The 16844-nt window shown below is 27.7% G+C and overlaps 1 protein-coding gene across 1 annotated transcript; it reads left to right on the top strand.

The window, feature by feature from the left end:
• The first annotated feature begins 1702 nt into the window (after window positions 1-1702).
• LOC136084860 (uncharacterized) lies at window positions 1703-15712 on the top strand. The gene is made up of 4 exons (XM_065806041.1): window positions 1703-1804; window positions 2363-2584; window positions 13271-14428; window positions 15208-15712. Exons 1-4 carry the CDS (start codon window positions 1802-1804, stop codon window positions 15571-15573), a joined length of 1749 nt encoding a protein of 582 aa, XP_065662113.1. The 5' UTR covers window positions 1703-1801; the 3' UTR covers window positions 15574-15712.
• The last annotated feature ends 1132 nt before the right edge of the window (window positions 15713-16844 follow it).

The raw sequence follows: 16844 nt of genomic DNA, 5'->3' as shown, positions 1-16844 counted from the left end.
ACTCGAGTTTAGTTTGCGGGACCCTTATATAAAAACCTTTAAAAAAAGGGAGGGGGTGAAGAATACTAATGTACGAGGATAACGTCGTGTTTATTATTAAATATACTCAGTAATGTCACAATATTCTATTAAAAAAAAATATTTTAATATTTTTACGGGAGGTGTGCAAAAAAAAAAAAAAAACATTATTTATATTTCTTTATATTTCTTTTATTTATTTTTTTTTCGTCTTTACTATCTTATTTTGGGATTTTATAAATTGAGTATTAAAGAAAACGAAAGTTAGAAAACTTTTAATATATTAAAAATATTCGCCAACCATTTTTTAGACCTCCTTAAGAGATCTTTAAATGCTTTGTAACATCTTGTTGCAAATTTATGAGATTTTTTTGTTATGCTCAGTCTGTGTAAATTCCCTTGTGTTTTTTTTGCTTTTTTTTTAATGAGCTTTAAACCTGCCTGTTATGTCTTTTTCATTTCATTTTATTTTAAAGTCTATTTCTTAGATTTTTTCAATTAAACTATATATATATATTTTTTTTTTTTTTTTTTTATATTGGTATGAAGCAACAAAATCAAACTTTAGTCATTGTATTTTTCAAATATTTATATAGATACTTTCCAGTAAACTTGTAATTGAAGATGTCTTTGTGCGTCATACTGAATGTTTTTGTGCGTCATATTGAAACCTGAACTCTGGAAATATTTTCTGAATTTTTTTGAATAAATTAATTTAATCTAATTTTTACTAATTACTTCACGGTCAAATTAAATAAAAAATAATAATTGTATAAAAACAAGAGGTTGTATAAAAATAAGAGGATGTAAAGTGAACCTAATCAAAATAGTTTGCGTGTTCTAATTTATTTACATCCTCTTGTTTTTAAACAACTGGTAAAAAATCAAAATATATATATATACATATATATATATATATATATATATATATATATATATATATATATATATATTTATATATATATATATATATATATATATATATATATATATATATTATATATATAATTCATGTTTTTTACAAATTCTGATTCTGGCTGCTTATCCCCCTTGATTTCCATTTCAGCCCCACCCTAATCTTCTTGACTTTCCTACGCCTCTGTATGTATATATATATATATATATATATATATATATATATATATATATATATATATATATATATATATATATATATATAGTTATATTTATTATATATATATATATATATATATATATATATATATATATATATATATATATATATATATATATACATACTGAGGCGTAGGAAAGTCAAAAAGATTAGGGGGGTGCTGAAATGGAAATCATGGGGGCCAAGCAGCCAGAATCAGAATTTGTAAAAAACATGAATTATATATATAATATATATATATATATATATATATATATATATATATATATATATATATATAAATACACACACATATAGATAGATTGGTGGATAGATATAATATATTTAAACATCATTTTATTTTTGTACTTATGACAATAAATGTCATTTTTGTTCATTCGATATAATGATATAATAGTTGCATTAAAACAAAACATAGTTGTTACAATATAAGCCCTTTTATTCACAGTAGCGTCAATATATTTCTATGTTTTTCTTAGCTAAAGTAGAATCATAAATTTTGGATTAATTTTGAGCGTGAAAAAATTAAACAAAGCTTGAATGTATGTAAACAACTGCGTCATAAAACCTATATAAGTTACAGTTTTCATTTTGTGTTTTCTGCGATTGTTGTTACAAGGGTATTTGACGTTATACTTATAGATTAAAATGGTAAGTATTTGTATCTCTCAAACTTTCTTTAAGTGGGAGCAACAATTTTATAAAATGTGTTCTGTTTTATTTTTATTTATATTTATATTCATTTACAAATTTCAAATTTCATTAAATAACTTCTTATTTCTTTGAAAATTATGGCAATATAAAGTTTTAAAACCCTCAATTTAAGGGTGGTGTAAAACTTGTAGGGTTAATAAAACCAAAAACTTTTATATTTCATTCTAAACCCAAAAAATGTTTTAGGGATTTAGTTTGAATTTTTATTTACTTTTACCTGTACAGATCTGTACAGAATTTCAAGAGTTCTTTTGTAAAAGGGTAGCTAAAAACTAACAAAAATCCACGTTTGTATACAAACAGAGTTTCGAAGTTTCTAAATAATTTTAGAGCTTAAGAAATTTAAGTCCACGTAAAAATAGAGAAAAAACATTAGCGTCCTATTTGGTACATATTTGACATTTTATATAACTTCTTTGTAGCTAATGCAACAAAAGCTATAAAAATGTTGTTAAGTGTTGAAGCCAATAACCAATGAAAGTTTATCATTTATAGAGTGATTCTGATTCTGACGATAGCTGCCATCATGATGCCAAGAAAAAAACTAGTGTCAAAAAATACATTAAAGAAATGAAAAAAGAAATGTCGCAAAACTTTGAAGAACGCAAAGTTTTGATCAATCTTGATTTGTTTGTATTGGACAATTCACTTCGCGAAACAACTGTTGGAGCATTGCGTGGTCACACACTTCAAAACAAATTTGAAATTTATGAACAAGTAAGTTTTTTGTTGTTGATTTGTTGTTAGTTTTTCATTGTTACAATTAGAATTATTAAATTGAAAAATTTGGATCAAGTATATAAGAATTTAAAAAATTGTAATAGAAAAAAAAATGAAAAAGTTGTAATAGAATATAAAAGAAGCCATTATTAAGGAGGTAATAAATTCCACAGAATTTTTCATGTCAAATTAATTATACTCACATATGTCAAACTGTTTACGCTGACATTAGACCAACTTTGTTTTTGTCCGAATAGAATTAAGTTAGGGTAACATAAGCAAGTCGATATATTGTAATAATTATACACTTAAGTAATGTAACTGATTTCAACCCTTCACAAATTTGTATTGGTAGAAACAAATGCTGTTTAAAGTAAATATGTAACTTTGTACTAAAAATAAATTTTATTTTCTAATGTACATTATGACCCAGCATCTTTTCTTGTTTTTAAAAGTATATATATACCTCTAAAATAATTACAGATGACTTTATTAATTCTAAAAACTTTAAAATACTACTAACATTGGCAAATTATTGGTTTTTTCACAGACAAAGGCATTTACTTAAGTCATTTCTAAAAATATTTAATGTGAATTTTTATAGATATATAAATAGTATTTTACTGTTTTCACATCCAAAATAGTATAAGTTAAGAATACCTCTCGTATGCTACTATTACTAAAGCGATAGCAACATTTGTGAGTCATTTAAGCTCCGGTCGTTATTAAGTTTACGTGATGCGCAACTATGATGATATATTATATTATAAAATTTGGCGATATATGAGGTTTTATCAAAATTTCTGAGGTTTCCTCTATGATATTATACACAATCGAAGTGGTACTTTTTTATATAAAAGAAAACTTCGGTACATCACACATTGTTACAAACTTTTAGAAACTTTTTGCCCTCGGCTTCTACGAGTGGAACTATAGCCAGGATTGTTCAATGTTCTCAAGCCGTCTTTAGTAGATTCCAACAAAGTTTTATTACCCCCAATTATATCAAACTGGGATTGGTAAAAATTTTATATTTTGGAGGAGAAACTTTATGAGAAATTTGTCTCGTGTTTCCAAAACAATCTGAGGCAAAGATCAAATATGGTATATTCATTGGACCCAAAATGTTAAAACGTAAAGTGACTTAATTTTGTTGGTGCTACTATGTTACGGTAGGGAAGCCACTCTGATTTTAAACTAGTACAAACTACATTTGTTCAATCATTTTCAGCAGCAGCCTCTATTTGAAAAAAGTTGCAATGTGCAGAAACTATTTTTGGAGTTTTTTTTTTTTATTGAAAACAATCCTTAACTTGTGAAAGAAATCATTAAGTTTTTCAGATATTTTACAGATTCTTTTTAAATAACAGTATTGATTTTCTTTTCCAATATGATGGTAAAATAATGGTTCAAACCACTTAAACTAATAATAAGCTTATTACATTTTATCGTCATTTAAATTTTTAAATGCTGGCAATATCAGCACGGTTAAACTATTTAACTTGTTGGGGTAAAATTAAATAATTTGTTGGGCAACGTTATTATGTTTTGAAATTTTCAAAACTCTATTATTTAATAAATATCAGATATTTGTCAATATCAGGATATAATAATGTTGGTCAACAAGTTGGATCTTTGTTATCTGCAAAACAACGAGTGCTGAGCTCGAAAGGGTCAGCTAATTCAGCATCGTTTATAAAAAAAATTTTTTTAATAAACAGCAGTTATATCATGTTCCACCTTTTACATGTTTTAATAGGCATAAAATTACTTTTCATTGCTCAATTAACTCGAGCTGCAAGAAATTCTTTCTTTCCGGATATCTTCAAGCTAGGACAACGCAAATAAGACATTCATTTTTTCAACATTCATACTACATACTTTAACATAACCCATTTTGGCTTATATACAATTTATGCTTATTTCTATTGTAACTACTCATGATGTTTGCTTATAATTTGTTTTCGCAAGAATTAAAAATTACGACTTAATTTATTTTCTTAGTAAACTCGATTCACATATTTTTTAAATACTTAGTAACGCAGCTCTAACTGGTTTATTTTACAAAGATGTTTTTATAAACAAAGAATTTCTCTTGAGAAATTCTTTGTTTATAAAAACATCTTTGTAAAATAAACTCTCTTGGTTCATTAGAAATTCTCTTGGTTCATTAGATAAAAACTTAACTTGAAAAGAAAAAAGTATTTTCTTAAGTAGTCAATTTATTTGCATATTAATTTTGTTTAATCAAACTATTGCGTTATACGTAATCTAATCTAGATTACGTCATATTTGAGTTGTAATTGTCGCCGTAATTGGCACTGTCACTGTTATTGGCGCTGTATAAAAGATTTGTCGATTTTAGAAAGGCAATACTTCTTTGCGCAATACTTCTGTTGCGCAATTTCTTGAGATTTTCAGCTTGCCAATTATTTTCATGCACTTTTGCTCTGAGAACACTACAAAAGTCTTTAATCGGACCACATTCACATTAGTTCACACAATTGGACCAGATTCATAACAACTCACACAATCGGACTGTATTCAGGCAGGGTTATCTTGATCTTTTCAGGGTAAAATTGATCTTTTTCTCATTCATGTATTTTGTACAGGTTTTTTGTTATGAGATGATGCCAGACAAGGTCAAAATACGTTTTACCATTAGAATAATGCTTTTCAATAAATGGAATACACGAGTTCAAGCGAACTTCTGCCATTATTAATATCGCGCATGAAAAAGTCCTGGAACGAATTTAGAAGGGTAAATATTTATTTTGTCAGTTGCGAATTAGTAATAAAATATAAGATGAAAGTTAACTGTGCTGTTATAGGATGTACCAATAGTTCCTATAAGCTAGAAAAGTTGAAAGATAAAACGTGTTTTCAACACGAAGGGAAGATACTCTCCGAGTGTGGATGTGAGGCACCATTTCGAATGTATTGTTTCCCTAGTTTTAAAAGAAATAGCATAAAAAAAGAACAATGGATTAGTCAGCTTAGACGAGAAGGAAATAAAAAAGGAAGTGCATGGAAACCAGGAACTGCAGATAGAGTATGCTCTGATCATTTTGTTGATAAAATTCCAACTGTTATGAACCCTAATCCAACAATAAATATGGGTTTTATCAACCTGAACAAAAAAAACCTAGAAGAACTTTAATGAAGCACCCAATCACTTCTTTACCATGTTCTAGTAAAATGCAACCTGTAGAACCTTTGTTGACTGAAAAAAGTATTGTCACAGAGTTTTCAAGTCTTAGTTTTAATGCTGATGTTTTATCACCTATATTATCAGACCATACGTATTCATTGAGCTTACCACAACTTAACTATTGTACTTCATGTGAATACAAATCTTCACTTATCACCTCTTATGTTAGTAAGGTAAATAGCCTTACTAATCAATTAAAAAAGTCAAAAATAAAACAAACAGTCAAGCTTAAACAAAAATTCTCTTGGAGATTAGTTAACAATGATAAAAGAATGAGCTTTTATACTGGTATATCTTCGATTGCTATTTTTAATGTTATTTTTGGTTTGTTAAAACCATTTTTACCCTCCATTCGTTATTGGAGAGGCCCAAAACATTCACGTAGCAAAGTTAAACAACTAAAATCTATATCTAAATGTAAACTGTTATCACACAAAGAAGAATTTTTAATGACACTTATGAGGTAGCGCTTAGGTTTATTAAATGAAGATATTGCTGATCGTTTTGACATTTCAAAAGCTTTGTGTTCTAATATATTTACCACTTTTATTAGAATTATTGCTTATATTCTCGGAAATGCTATTATTGTTTGGCTCCCAAGTGAAGTCATAAAAAAAACTTACCAGAGTCCTTTGTGAAAGCAAAGCATCACAAGTGTAGAGTGATTCTTGATTGTTTTGAAATATTTATTGAACGTCCAAAGTCCCTTTACAACCAAGCAGTGACTTGGTCTGATTACAAGCACCACAACACTGTCAAGGTATTAATTGGTATAGCACCAAATGGGTACATAACGTTTCTATCTAAATGTTACGGTGGAAGAGCATCAGATAAATTTATTACAAGTGACAGTGGTTTTTACAATCTGTTGGAAAGAGGCGACGAGGTGATGGCAGACAGAGGATTTCAAATAAGAGAAGAACTATTATTCTGTTATTGCAGTTTATCAGTTCCACCAGGTGCAAGAGTAAAGAGTCAAATGACTGCAACTGAATTCACATTGAAAGGGCCATAAACCGAATAAAAACTTTTCGAAGCTTAAAAAATGTATTACCCATTTCTATGCTTCATCATATGGATGATATTATTTTATCGTGTGCAGCTTTATGCAATTTAAAGCCTGCTTTAATAAAAAAATAATTCAAGCTTAAAAGTTTAAAACATAATTTTTAATTTAGTATTAGTCACGCGTGCTTAATACAAGGGGGTGGGGAAATTTTAGTCCAGATCTAATAAACAGGGGGATCTTAATTAAAGGTCAGACGGCAATTTTTTTGTTTTACACAACACACATGATTTTTTTATAGATTGACAATTTTTTAAATCTGATTACACTGAAAGTTTTATTTTTTATCTGTGAATGATATTATATTTTCCATTTTTTAAGGCCGGTTTACACTGAATATTTTTCTTATTTTTGACATTTCAACATTTTTGACATTTCAGCAAGTAAAAATTAATAAGATTTGTGGGTAGGAAAATTTTCTGAAAATTATTAAAAGCCCTCTACAATTACTCTTGAGTCTTGATTGAGATTTTTGTTAAATTTTCCCATCCACTTTTTAATAAAACCCTCCAGTTTGTTAGATCTGGACTAAAATTCCCACCCACACTTTAATTCCCTCCCCTTGTATTAAGGACTCAATAGTAAGCACCTGAGAGTATTAAAATTGTAAATTTTTATAATTACTTGTAAGGGATGCCGGACACCACCGTGCACTTTTAATGAATATATATGTTTCACACTACTACTGCTTTTTATTATTATAAATAGCTTGAATAACCATTTTGATTTTCAGTATTTTCTTTACCTAAATATTTGTACACCATTATTTGGATCTTATAATAAGACAATAAGTTATTGTTTCTTTTTCTAAACTCAATAAAAATACCAATTTAAATATAAGAAGGATTTTATAATTAAAAAAAAAGATTTTACAATTTTGTTCCAATCAGTTAATAGAAAAATCTACAAAGACAGTTTTTAAATAATGATCGTTGTAGTATTTAAAAAAATCAACTTTCATACTCAACCAACTAGCTTCATCAAATGCAACTTTATCAATTTTATACCCATGAGCTGTCCATACCATAAAATAACAATTGTTCATCTTAGCAGTTCCCATTTGAACCTGACATTGAGTATAATATCTATGTTTTTTATTAATGACAAACTTGTTATTTAAATTTTTTTTTACATAAGGAAGAGATATATTTGGATCTTGTGGTGTTGTATGGTTAATTGAAAATGGGCATTTTATTTCTAAACAAGCTGGTGGGCAACACGAGCATCTGATTACTCTATCAGGGCTTCCACCTATATAGGGCATTCCAACATCTAAAAATAAACCGCATTCATTTACAGTTAAATTTTGATGAAGAGATTTCATCACTTCAAAAAACTGCTTTGCTGCTTCTATTTGCTCTCCCATACTTTAATGCAGGTATATCTGGGTTCGCAAATGTTAGCCCTGAAATACTTTGGTGTAATGCCCATGTTAATTTTTTCAATTTGTTTTAGAACATCATGAGCTTTTGAAGCAGTTATAACTCGCTTTCAAAAATTAAACCAAAGCTCATTTGTGCTTTGACCTACAGTCATATGCTCTATATCAGTAACAATTATTTGAGTCATATTTGTTTTCATGTTTTCACTGAAGGAAAATTTATTGTCTGACATAACAATAATGGCTATTTCAGCAGAGTTTAATAATAAATAATTGTGTATATCAGGATATAATAATATTGGCCAACAAGTTAGGCCCTCGTCTTCTGATAACCAGCTATTACTGAGCTTAAAAGGATCAGGTAATTCAACACCGTTAATAAAAAGTTTTTTTTGTACTCAGTATTTATATCATGTTCTTCAGCTGTTTTAATAGGCATAACATTATTTTCTATTGCACAATATACTCGAGCTGCAAGAATTTCTTTCTTTCCAGATATCTTCAAGCCACAAAGACGTAAATAAGACTTCAATTCTTCAACTTTCATACTACATACTATATCATAATCCATTTTGATCTATATATGTTTTATATTTGTTTAAAAGATTATTGGCTTAGTTTATGTTGTTTGTTTATACTTCGTTTACTCAAGAATTAAAAGCTGACTTGATTTATTTCCCTCATAAACTCGATCCAGTTTTTTTTTAAATTCTCCGTAACGCGGCTTGAATTGGTGTATTAGATTGCTCTTGATTCAGTCATTTTTGGAGAATTCTTGGTTGATTAAAAAACCACTTTCTCTAAATATTTTCGAAGGTATGTCTTTACCTAAAAAGCAAATTCAAACAGTAATTGCTTTTTAAATTTTGCAGAGGGCTTGAATTTGACACTTGCAAGTGTTTGAAAAACATCACTTGAATGATAAATATCATATCGTAATGTAAATAGTTTTCAAGCTGCTAGTGTTTGCGATACGACGTCCTTGTGGTTAAACATGGTTTCAATTCTATGAATATTCCTTTTTGTCATTATTTTAGCAATTTTACCACTTCCAGGGACTTTCTGGTGTCACAACCGAATAATGGTATTGATGGTGTTAAATGAAATTTTTTCAGCCAGAAAGTAATCAACTGTAAACTTTTTCGCATAGATTGATTTTTCAAATAGCTGTACACACGTTCGAGTTGGACTTCTTATTTTTATTTAATTTTTTACTGTAACAATAATTTATTTTAATTAATTTAAATTAATTTAAATGAAGTTTTGTAAAGAATTAAAAATGCAACAAGTTAACTAGGATAATTAATATATAATGTGTTACATAACTTTGTCTTCAAAGTCATATAATAAGTTTATCCGTGTTTTAATTATAAATCAATCCGTTTTTTAGTAATAAATCATTAAAATTAGCCAGCTTTTTAGTCTAACTAAAGTTAGTCAACTAAATTTTTTAATTAAAGTTTTTTAGTCAACTGAAATTTTAGCAAAAACAAAATTAGTCAACAAATGTTTTAGCCTAACTAAAATTAGTCGAATAACTTTTGAATAATAATTCTATTATTTTGATACATTTTTGCTTATTCTTTACTATCAAATTATGAGTATAAGATAATGAAAAAATAGAAATTATGGAAGGAGTTTGATTATTAAAAAAAGGTTGTGCCCGCCACCGTTAGGCGAATTTTTTAGTAGACTAAGGGTAAGCTTTTTTAGATTTTTTAGCATAATTAAAATTAGTCGACTAACTTTTTAGTGTAACTTAAATTAACCCACTAGTTTTTAAGTCTAACTTAAAATAGTCGATTAAATAGTATAACAAGTATAACTAGAATTTGTTGGTTAAACTTTTGTCTGACTAAAATTAGTCGACTGACTTTCTAACGAAAAAAAAATTAGTCACTTAACTTTTCAATCTAACTAAAATTAGTCAGCTAAAACAAGATGTAGTGCTATAAAAAACTGAATTACCATAAAATTTTTACACCCAAGAGCACTTTGTTAAGACGGTTCAATACTATTTTGTCCAATTTAAAACATCGTCTCAATAATAGTTCTTAGAGCCCAGTTAAATCAAATTCGTAACGTAGTATTAAACCAAATTTGATTATCAGGATTTTTTTGCAGCTCTGAGATAATGCGTTTATTGTTATAGCTTATAAACAACCAATGTGCACGAGAAGTAAAAAAGACGTACTTTAGATGTTTATTTAAACGTTCGGGACGTTAAATGAACGTCTATTTGATGCTTTTTTTATGTTCCGTGCCCGCAGAGGAATGTGCGATTATAATCAAAAACCATAGGTGTTGCCATAAACGCAGAAGTTAGTTGTTATTATGTTAATATTAATAGGATTAACTATGCATCAATAAACTGGTATTAAAAGTTCAATTTACTTTAACATGATCAAGATATTCTAGCAAAAGATTTCAATGATTGTCTAAATCAGGGGTTCCTAATCTTCTTATTTTCCATTTTGTTTTATTCAAAATTTGATAATAAAAAATAAACTAAAATGTTTCAAAATAATAGAATTATTATTCAAATTACATACACATAGAGAAACATATTCAAATTACTTACACATTACAAAACGTAAATAAAGTAAACAAAAAACACAAATACAAAGAAAATAATTCATAAAAAAATATAATACCAATATGTCAATGCGATCTTTGACATTGCATATTATTTGGTCAGTAGCTCATAATTAGGAGAGTATAATCATGGGCAATTCTACGGGTCGGTGTGTAAGGTGCCATACCCTCAAAGAAGACGATTTTATCATTTTAATTGGTTTTTTGAGGAATTTTATAATCGGCTAATCCACTAGATTTTTAGTTTTTAGGACATCTTTATTTTTACAAAGCAGTTGGTACATTTTTAGGATTCAATATATAATTGATTTCTGAAATAAATAAACTCAAACTCACATGCGGCCATTTCCATTATATTTATTTGGCAAGTAATAGGATTGATAGAAAAGGAAACCTGGTTCCATATGTAATAAGAGTATTTTGGCTTTTGAACGAAAATTAGCATTGAATTCCAAATTAAACCCTAAATTGGTATATGCATACATTAACAGCAAAACATCAACAAAAGAATAAATAAAAGCGTTACGTTGGACTGATGGAGCTATAACAGGGAAGCACATTAAACAAGTATTTCGTTTCAATTTTCAATTTTCAATTTTCACAAAGGGGTAAAAATGACTGATAAAATCAATTTTGAATGCCTTAATTCACGCTTTACAAATGCAATTGTTAAAGTGTATACCAACAAAATTGATGTACAAAAAACTGAGGTAGTGGACAACGTTCAGCCCAAAGTTCTCGAAAGGAGTTCTAAATTACTCTGCAAGCCTTTTTCAATATTATTTCACAAGTCTTACAAATCAAGTGTTGTTCCAGACCTCTAGAAAAATGCAAAAATATACCCCTAATTAAAAAAGGAATATATATATATATATATATATATATATATATATATATATATATATATATATATATATATATATATATATATATATATATATATATATATATATATATATATATATATATATATATATATACAGGGCCGCCGAAAGGAAGGGGGGTAAAAGGGACAGCTTGTCCTGGATGGCAGATATCCAAAAGAACGTACCTAAAAACAAAAATATTATAAAAAAAAAAAATAACGCTCTTAATCTATAATATAGGAAAATTTTGATAAATAAGGGCGCCAATCAGGGTTGCTGTCCCAGGCGGCGGACGGCTCTCGGCAATCTTGTATATATATATATATATATATATATATATATATATATATATATATATATATATATATATATATATATATATATATATATATATATATTATATATATATATATGTATATATATATATATATATATATATATATATATATATATATATATATATATATATATATATATATATATATATATATATAATATATATATATATATATGTATTTCTTTAATAACTTAAGATACTGCTGGTGACCGCTGCAATTTCTTTACATTCTAAAAGTAGAAATGTTAATTAACTGGGAAAATAAATACATTTTTTGGAACTCGGTGAAACATTTATATATCTTATAATTAAACCGAAACATATTTGTATATTCTCAACTTTACTTTAGGAAATTCTTTAAATTTAAACATAAACCAGATTTACTTTTTTCTTTTTAATATATTTGAAATATATTGTGTAAAAAGATTATGAAAATAGTAAATACACACTTTTATTCAAATCCAAGTCTCCATTTGAATTAAATAAAAATCTCAAATTTATTAGAGTTCTTGAAAGTAATATCAAGTTTTTTAATTTCTTTAAACTATAAATTCAAAATTATTTTTAATAAATTCAAAGTTATTATATAAATAAAAAGTTCCTTTTTTACTATAAATTCAAAGTTATTAAAAAGTTATTTTTTACTTTATACTTTTTACTTTTGAAAGTCATTGTAATTTATTATTATTTAAAAAATGTGTTTGCATTTGTAAAAAAACAATTCCAAAAATTGTAAGGGATTTATATTGCCATTTATTTTAGATTTATTTTGATGTTCTGAGTCACTACGCGTTATTGAGCTTAATTTTTTCAGCGTTTTTTCATAAATGAGTTATTGTTACAAAGCATAACGTAGTTTAACGTAGCAAAGCATAACGTAGTATAGCAAAACAATAATTAGTTTAAGCAATTGTCTTTTTATTTTTATGCTATTTTTTAATTTCTTTATATAAATTGCAAAAAAAAAAATGCATATACATTTTATGAAATATATATATTTATACAAAAGTATATATATTTTATAAAAATGAATGTTTAAGCCACAAAATGTTGTATGATAATGTACTTTTTAAGAATGTATTTTTATTTTTTACTTTTGTCCACCACTGCGCAAGAGGAAAAATAAGGCTTGTTTTTTTGCTGAACTTTTTTTTAAACAGTTTCTTTTTTTTCATTTCAATAGTTTTGTTTGATTTATTTATAGATGCAATAACGTTTTCTTAATAGATAAAAAAGGTTGGTTTCCAACATTGTATTGTTGCCTCATTTTCACACATGACAGATGTTTGTGACACTTTTGTTGGAGAATTAAGAAAACGAGGCGAAGATATGAGCATGATGTATGCTTTCACAGAGTTTGCAAATGATGCTAACAGCGAAGGAATTCCGTTAAGCGATTTACCTGTTGGTTTAAAAAAATGCAAGCAGTTAGGAATTAAAAATGTGATCATAGAAGCGGATCTTGTTTATTATAAATATGATTATGAGAAATTTGATCATAATGCAATGTGCGCACTTTTTATTGAACGATTTGAATGGATTCGAAATAACTTATCCAACGATTCTAATATTTTAGTTAATCTAAGAGATCTTCCTGATGCACTCAATAAAGTCCCAGAAAGAGCACTAAAAATGGTTGAGTTCCTTGCAAGTTATAGGCCGCAGATATTTGCAATTATAACAGAAGAGTCCGGCAAGTATTTACCCGAAGAGCTTGGTGTTTGGATACGCACTTGCAAAAAAGTAATGAACGACTCAAAATTTAATGGCCATTTCCTGATACATGTTCACCAACAATGGGGTATGCTTGATGCCACACAAATAGAGTGTCTTGCTAATGGATGTACTGGTATCTGGGCAGGCGTTTGTGAAGAGGGAGCATCAATGGGACACGCTTCATCTTGTTTAACCATAATGAATTTAGTTCGTATGGGCAACAAAAAAGTGTTAAAAAAATTTCATTGTGAAGAGTTAAGAAATGCAGCCATTGAGGTCACACGCATAACAACAGGCAAGGATCCTCATCCCAAGCAAACAATCTACGGAGCTCGTGCATTAGATCAAGTGTTTGGTTTGCCACAATTTGACCCAACAAAAGCAAAAGATATTGTTGGTGATTTTGATATGGCAAAATTTTTTGGTCAAGAAGCTACAATGAGAATATCGATACTGGCAGATGAAGTTATGATTTTAACAAGAATGAAACGTTTGTTCGGTGATCATCCATCACATACCTTTGATATTGCAAAAAAGATGAGAGCGCTTATGAATGATGAATTGAGAGCTAATCGCAAGGAGGAGTACCATAGTCCAATGGGTCTAGCAATGTTGTTTGATCGAGCTGGAGGAAAGCTTACTACAGCTATGACTGAAGCAATTGCTCTGGTAAATAAACTTTATTAACTATTTATATGTTTGAATCGTCTGATATTTTTATATTTTTGAATAATTTTTATTGCTAAGTTAACATAAAAACAAAACAACCAACCACTATATGCAAAAATATATAATCTGTCAAGTGCAGGAGAGTTTAGGCAAACAACATGATAGATAACATAATAAATAGTATGATAGATAACATGGTGTTACCTATCTATACTTATCAAATAATTAAGTTATCAAATAATACGTATCTATAACTATTAAATTTCAAGTTGGCAGTTTATAGATTTAGCGGTCAAATGGGGAAAAGTAATACAGCACTAGCAAGCACACAAGGCTTTTTTTCATTGAAAATCAATTGCTACGTGCTACGATGTAAGTTTTTACAGATCAACTAGTATCAAAATCACTTAACAGGTTGCGTGTGTCATTTTTCAAACAATCTTGGTTTTAAAGTTTTTTCTTTTTTTTCCTAGAAAATACCTTAGATATCTCTAACATTATCTTTCCATCTATTGCATTGACAACCGTTTTACTAATAAAAAATCATTTTTAATTAACCAAGTTTTAAAACAAGAAATTTTTTTTTTACTTGAATCTTACATAAAATGCAAGGAACACATGTAAAAAAGTGGTAACTTAAGTTAACTTTTAGAGTCATATTTTTCTTAAAATAGAGACTAGCTTGTAGTGCATTCTATCATTTGTAGTTACTATCTACAAATTAAATACAGTTTAAAAAACTTCCAACCCATTTAATTAACTTTACAACATGTTTTTAGGTTAACAACAATTCTGTAAATATTGACAGACTTATTGGCGAATTATACGAGCAATGGAAACAATGGGATTTGCGTGATGGTAAAGCAGATGATCGTCTCACATTTGATAATTTTTACGATGGCTTCATGAAAGGCTACTTTGGCTGTTATCGATGTTCTGAAGCGCAGCAATGTTTAAAAGCAATCAATGCTAATGACGATCTATCAATTGATTGGAAAGAATTTTCTGTGTTTTTGAAATGGGCTGGTTACGAATACCCCGAAACTAAAACCTCTGAAGAGTTGTTGGACATTGCATTTAGGAAAGGCATAATACCAGCTATGCAAGATGAATTAATTAGGATGAGCAAGGCAATAGTCTCATAGATTAGTACTATTAAATAAAAAATTCGTTATTTGTTGTATGAGCAATTTTGTAATCATTTTTTACGTGTGTTTCTAACGTTACATATTTTACAAATTTACTTCAAAATATTTAAGTTAGAAATATACTATATAAATTTTATATTACAAAGTTATTTTTTTAAAACTAATTTGCTCAGAGAAAAGTGTTCTTTAAGTTCTTTGTGTTTTTAGTTTATCATTAACTAATATCATTAATAGCTTAAAGAACACTCAGGGATGGCACTAGGATATTTTACGTCCTCGTGCCATCCCCACTACCACCCTCCCCCACCCCCTTGCCCATTTATTACTACTCCGCAAATTTTTACAAGTGTAATTTAGAAAAACATTATTTTAATTTGAAAGTGCGAAAACATAAATATCAATTTTATTTAAAATGGCATAAATATTAAAAAATGGTAGACATTTAAGTATTTAATATTTATCTTTGACGGTTTAAGGTTTCAGCTACTCACCTTTTATTTACATGATTATAAATATTAGAGACGGGAAAAAGTGGGATTTTATGTAATTGAAAGAATATAGGTAGCAATTAAAAGAATTAACGCAAACTATTTTTAATATTTAATCGTTCCAAAATAGAAATAATAAACCTAGCTTATTACAAGCAATAATAATGAGTAATAATCTAGAATTAAGAGTAAAAATTGAAAACATGGAATATAATATGGTTACAAAGAATAAAAAAACTTGTTACTAATTTGACGGTTAAATTATTAGAGAATTTGAATTTCAGAAACTAAAAGGTTCATTTATATTTTGAAAATATGTAATAATAAAAAAAATATAATAATGAAAAAAATGTAATAATAAAAAAGAAATATGTAATAATATAAAAGCATATTTAAATAATAAAAAAGGACGAAAAATAATTAAAATTTAATTTTTCTGGCCTTTTTTGTTGCAAATGTTTTTACAATTTCTTTCAAATTTAATACTGATGAGTTTTCGTGTTCTATCGAAATTATTGATAATCCCACCAGTCTTTGTTGTAACATTGTCAACCTCAAATAATTTTTAATTACTTTTAATTTTAAAAAACTTCGCTTACCACTTGCAACGGACACAGGAAGTGTTAATAGTATTCTTAAAGAAATACATATATTTGGTAGTCAATTAAACGTTGTTCAACGATAAAAGTTAGTACTTCATGTGGTGTCGTTTGTTGAGGTAGTCAACAAACGACAGAAAGTACATCAATTTCATTACAAAGATCCGCTGCACTAATATCT

Source organism: Hydra vulgaris, chromosome 09, assembly GCF_038396675.1.
Source record: "Hydra vulgaris chromosome 09, alternate assembly HydraT2T_AEP".
NCBI classification, from domain to species: domain Eukaryota; kingdom Metazoa; phylum Cnidaria; class Hydrozoa; order Anthoathecata; family Hydridae; genus Hydra; species Hydra vulgaris.
Note: the sequence above shows the minus strand (reverse complement) of the source record. Positions and strands in the feature narration are given on the sequence as shown.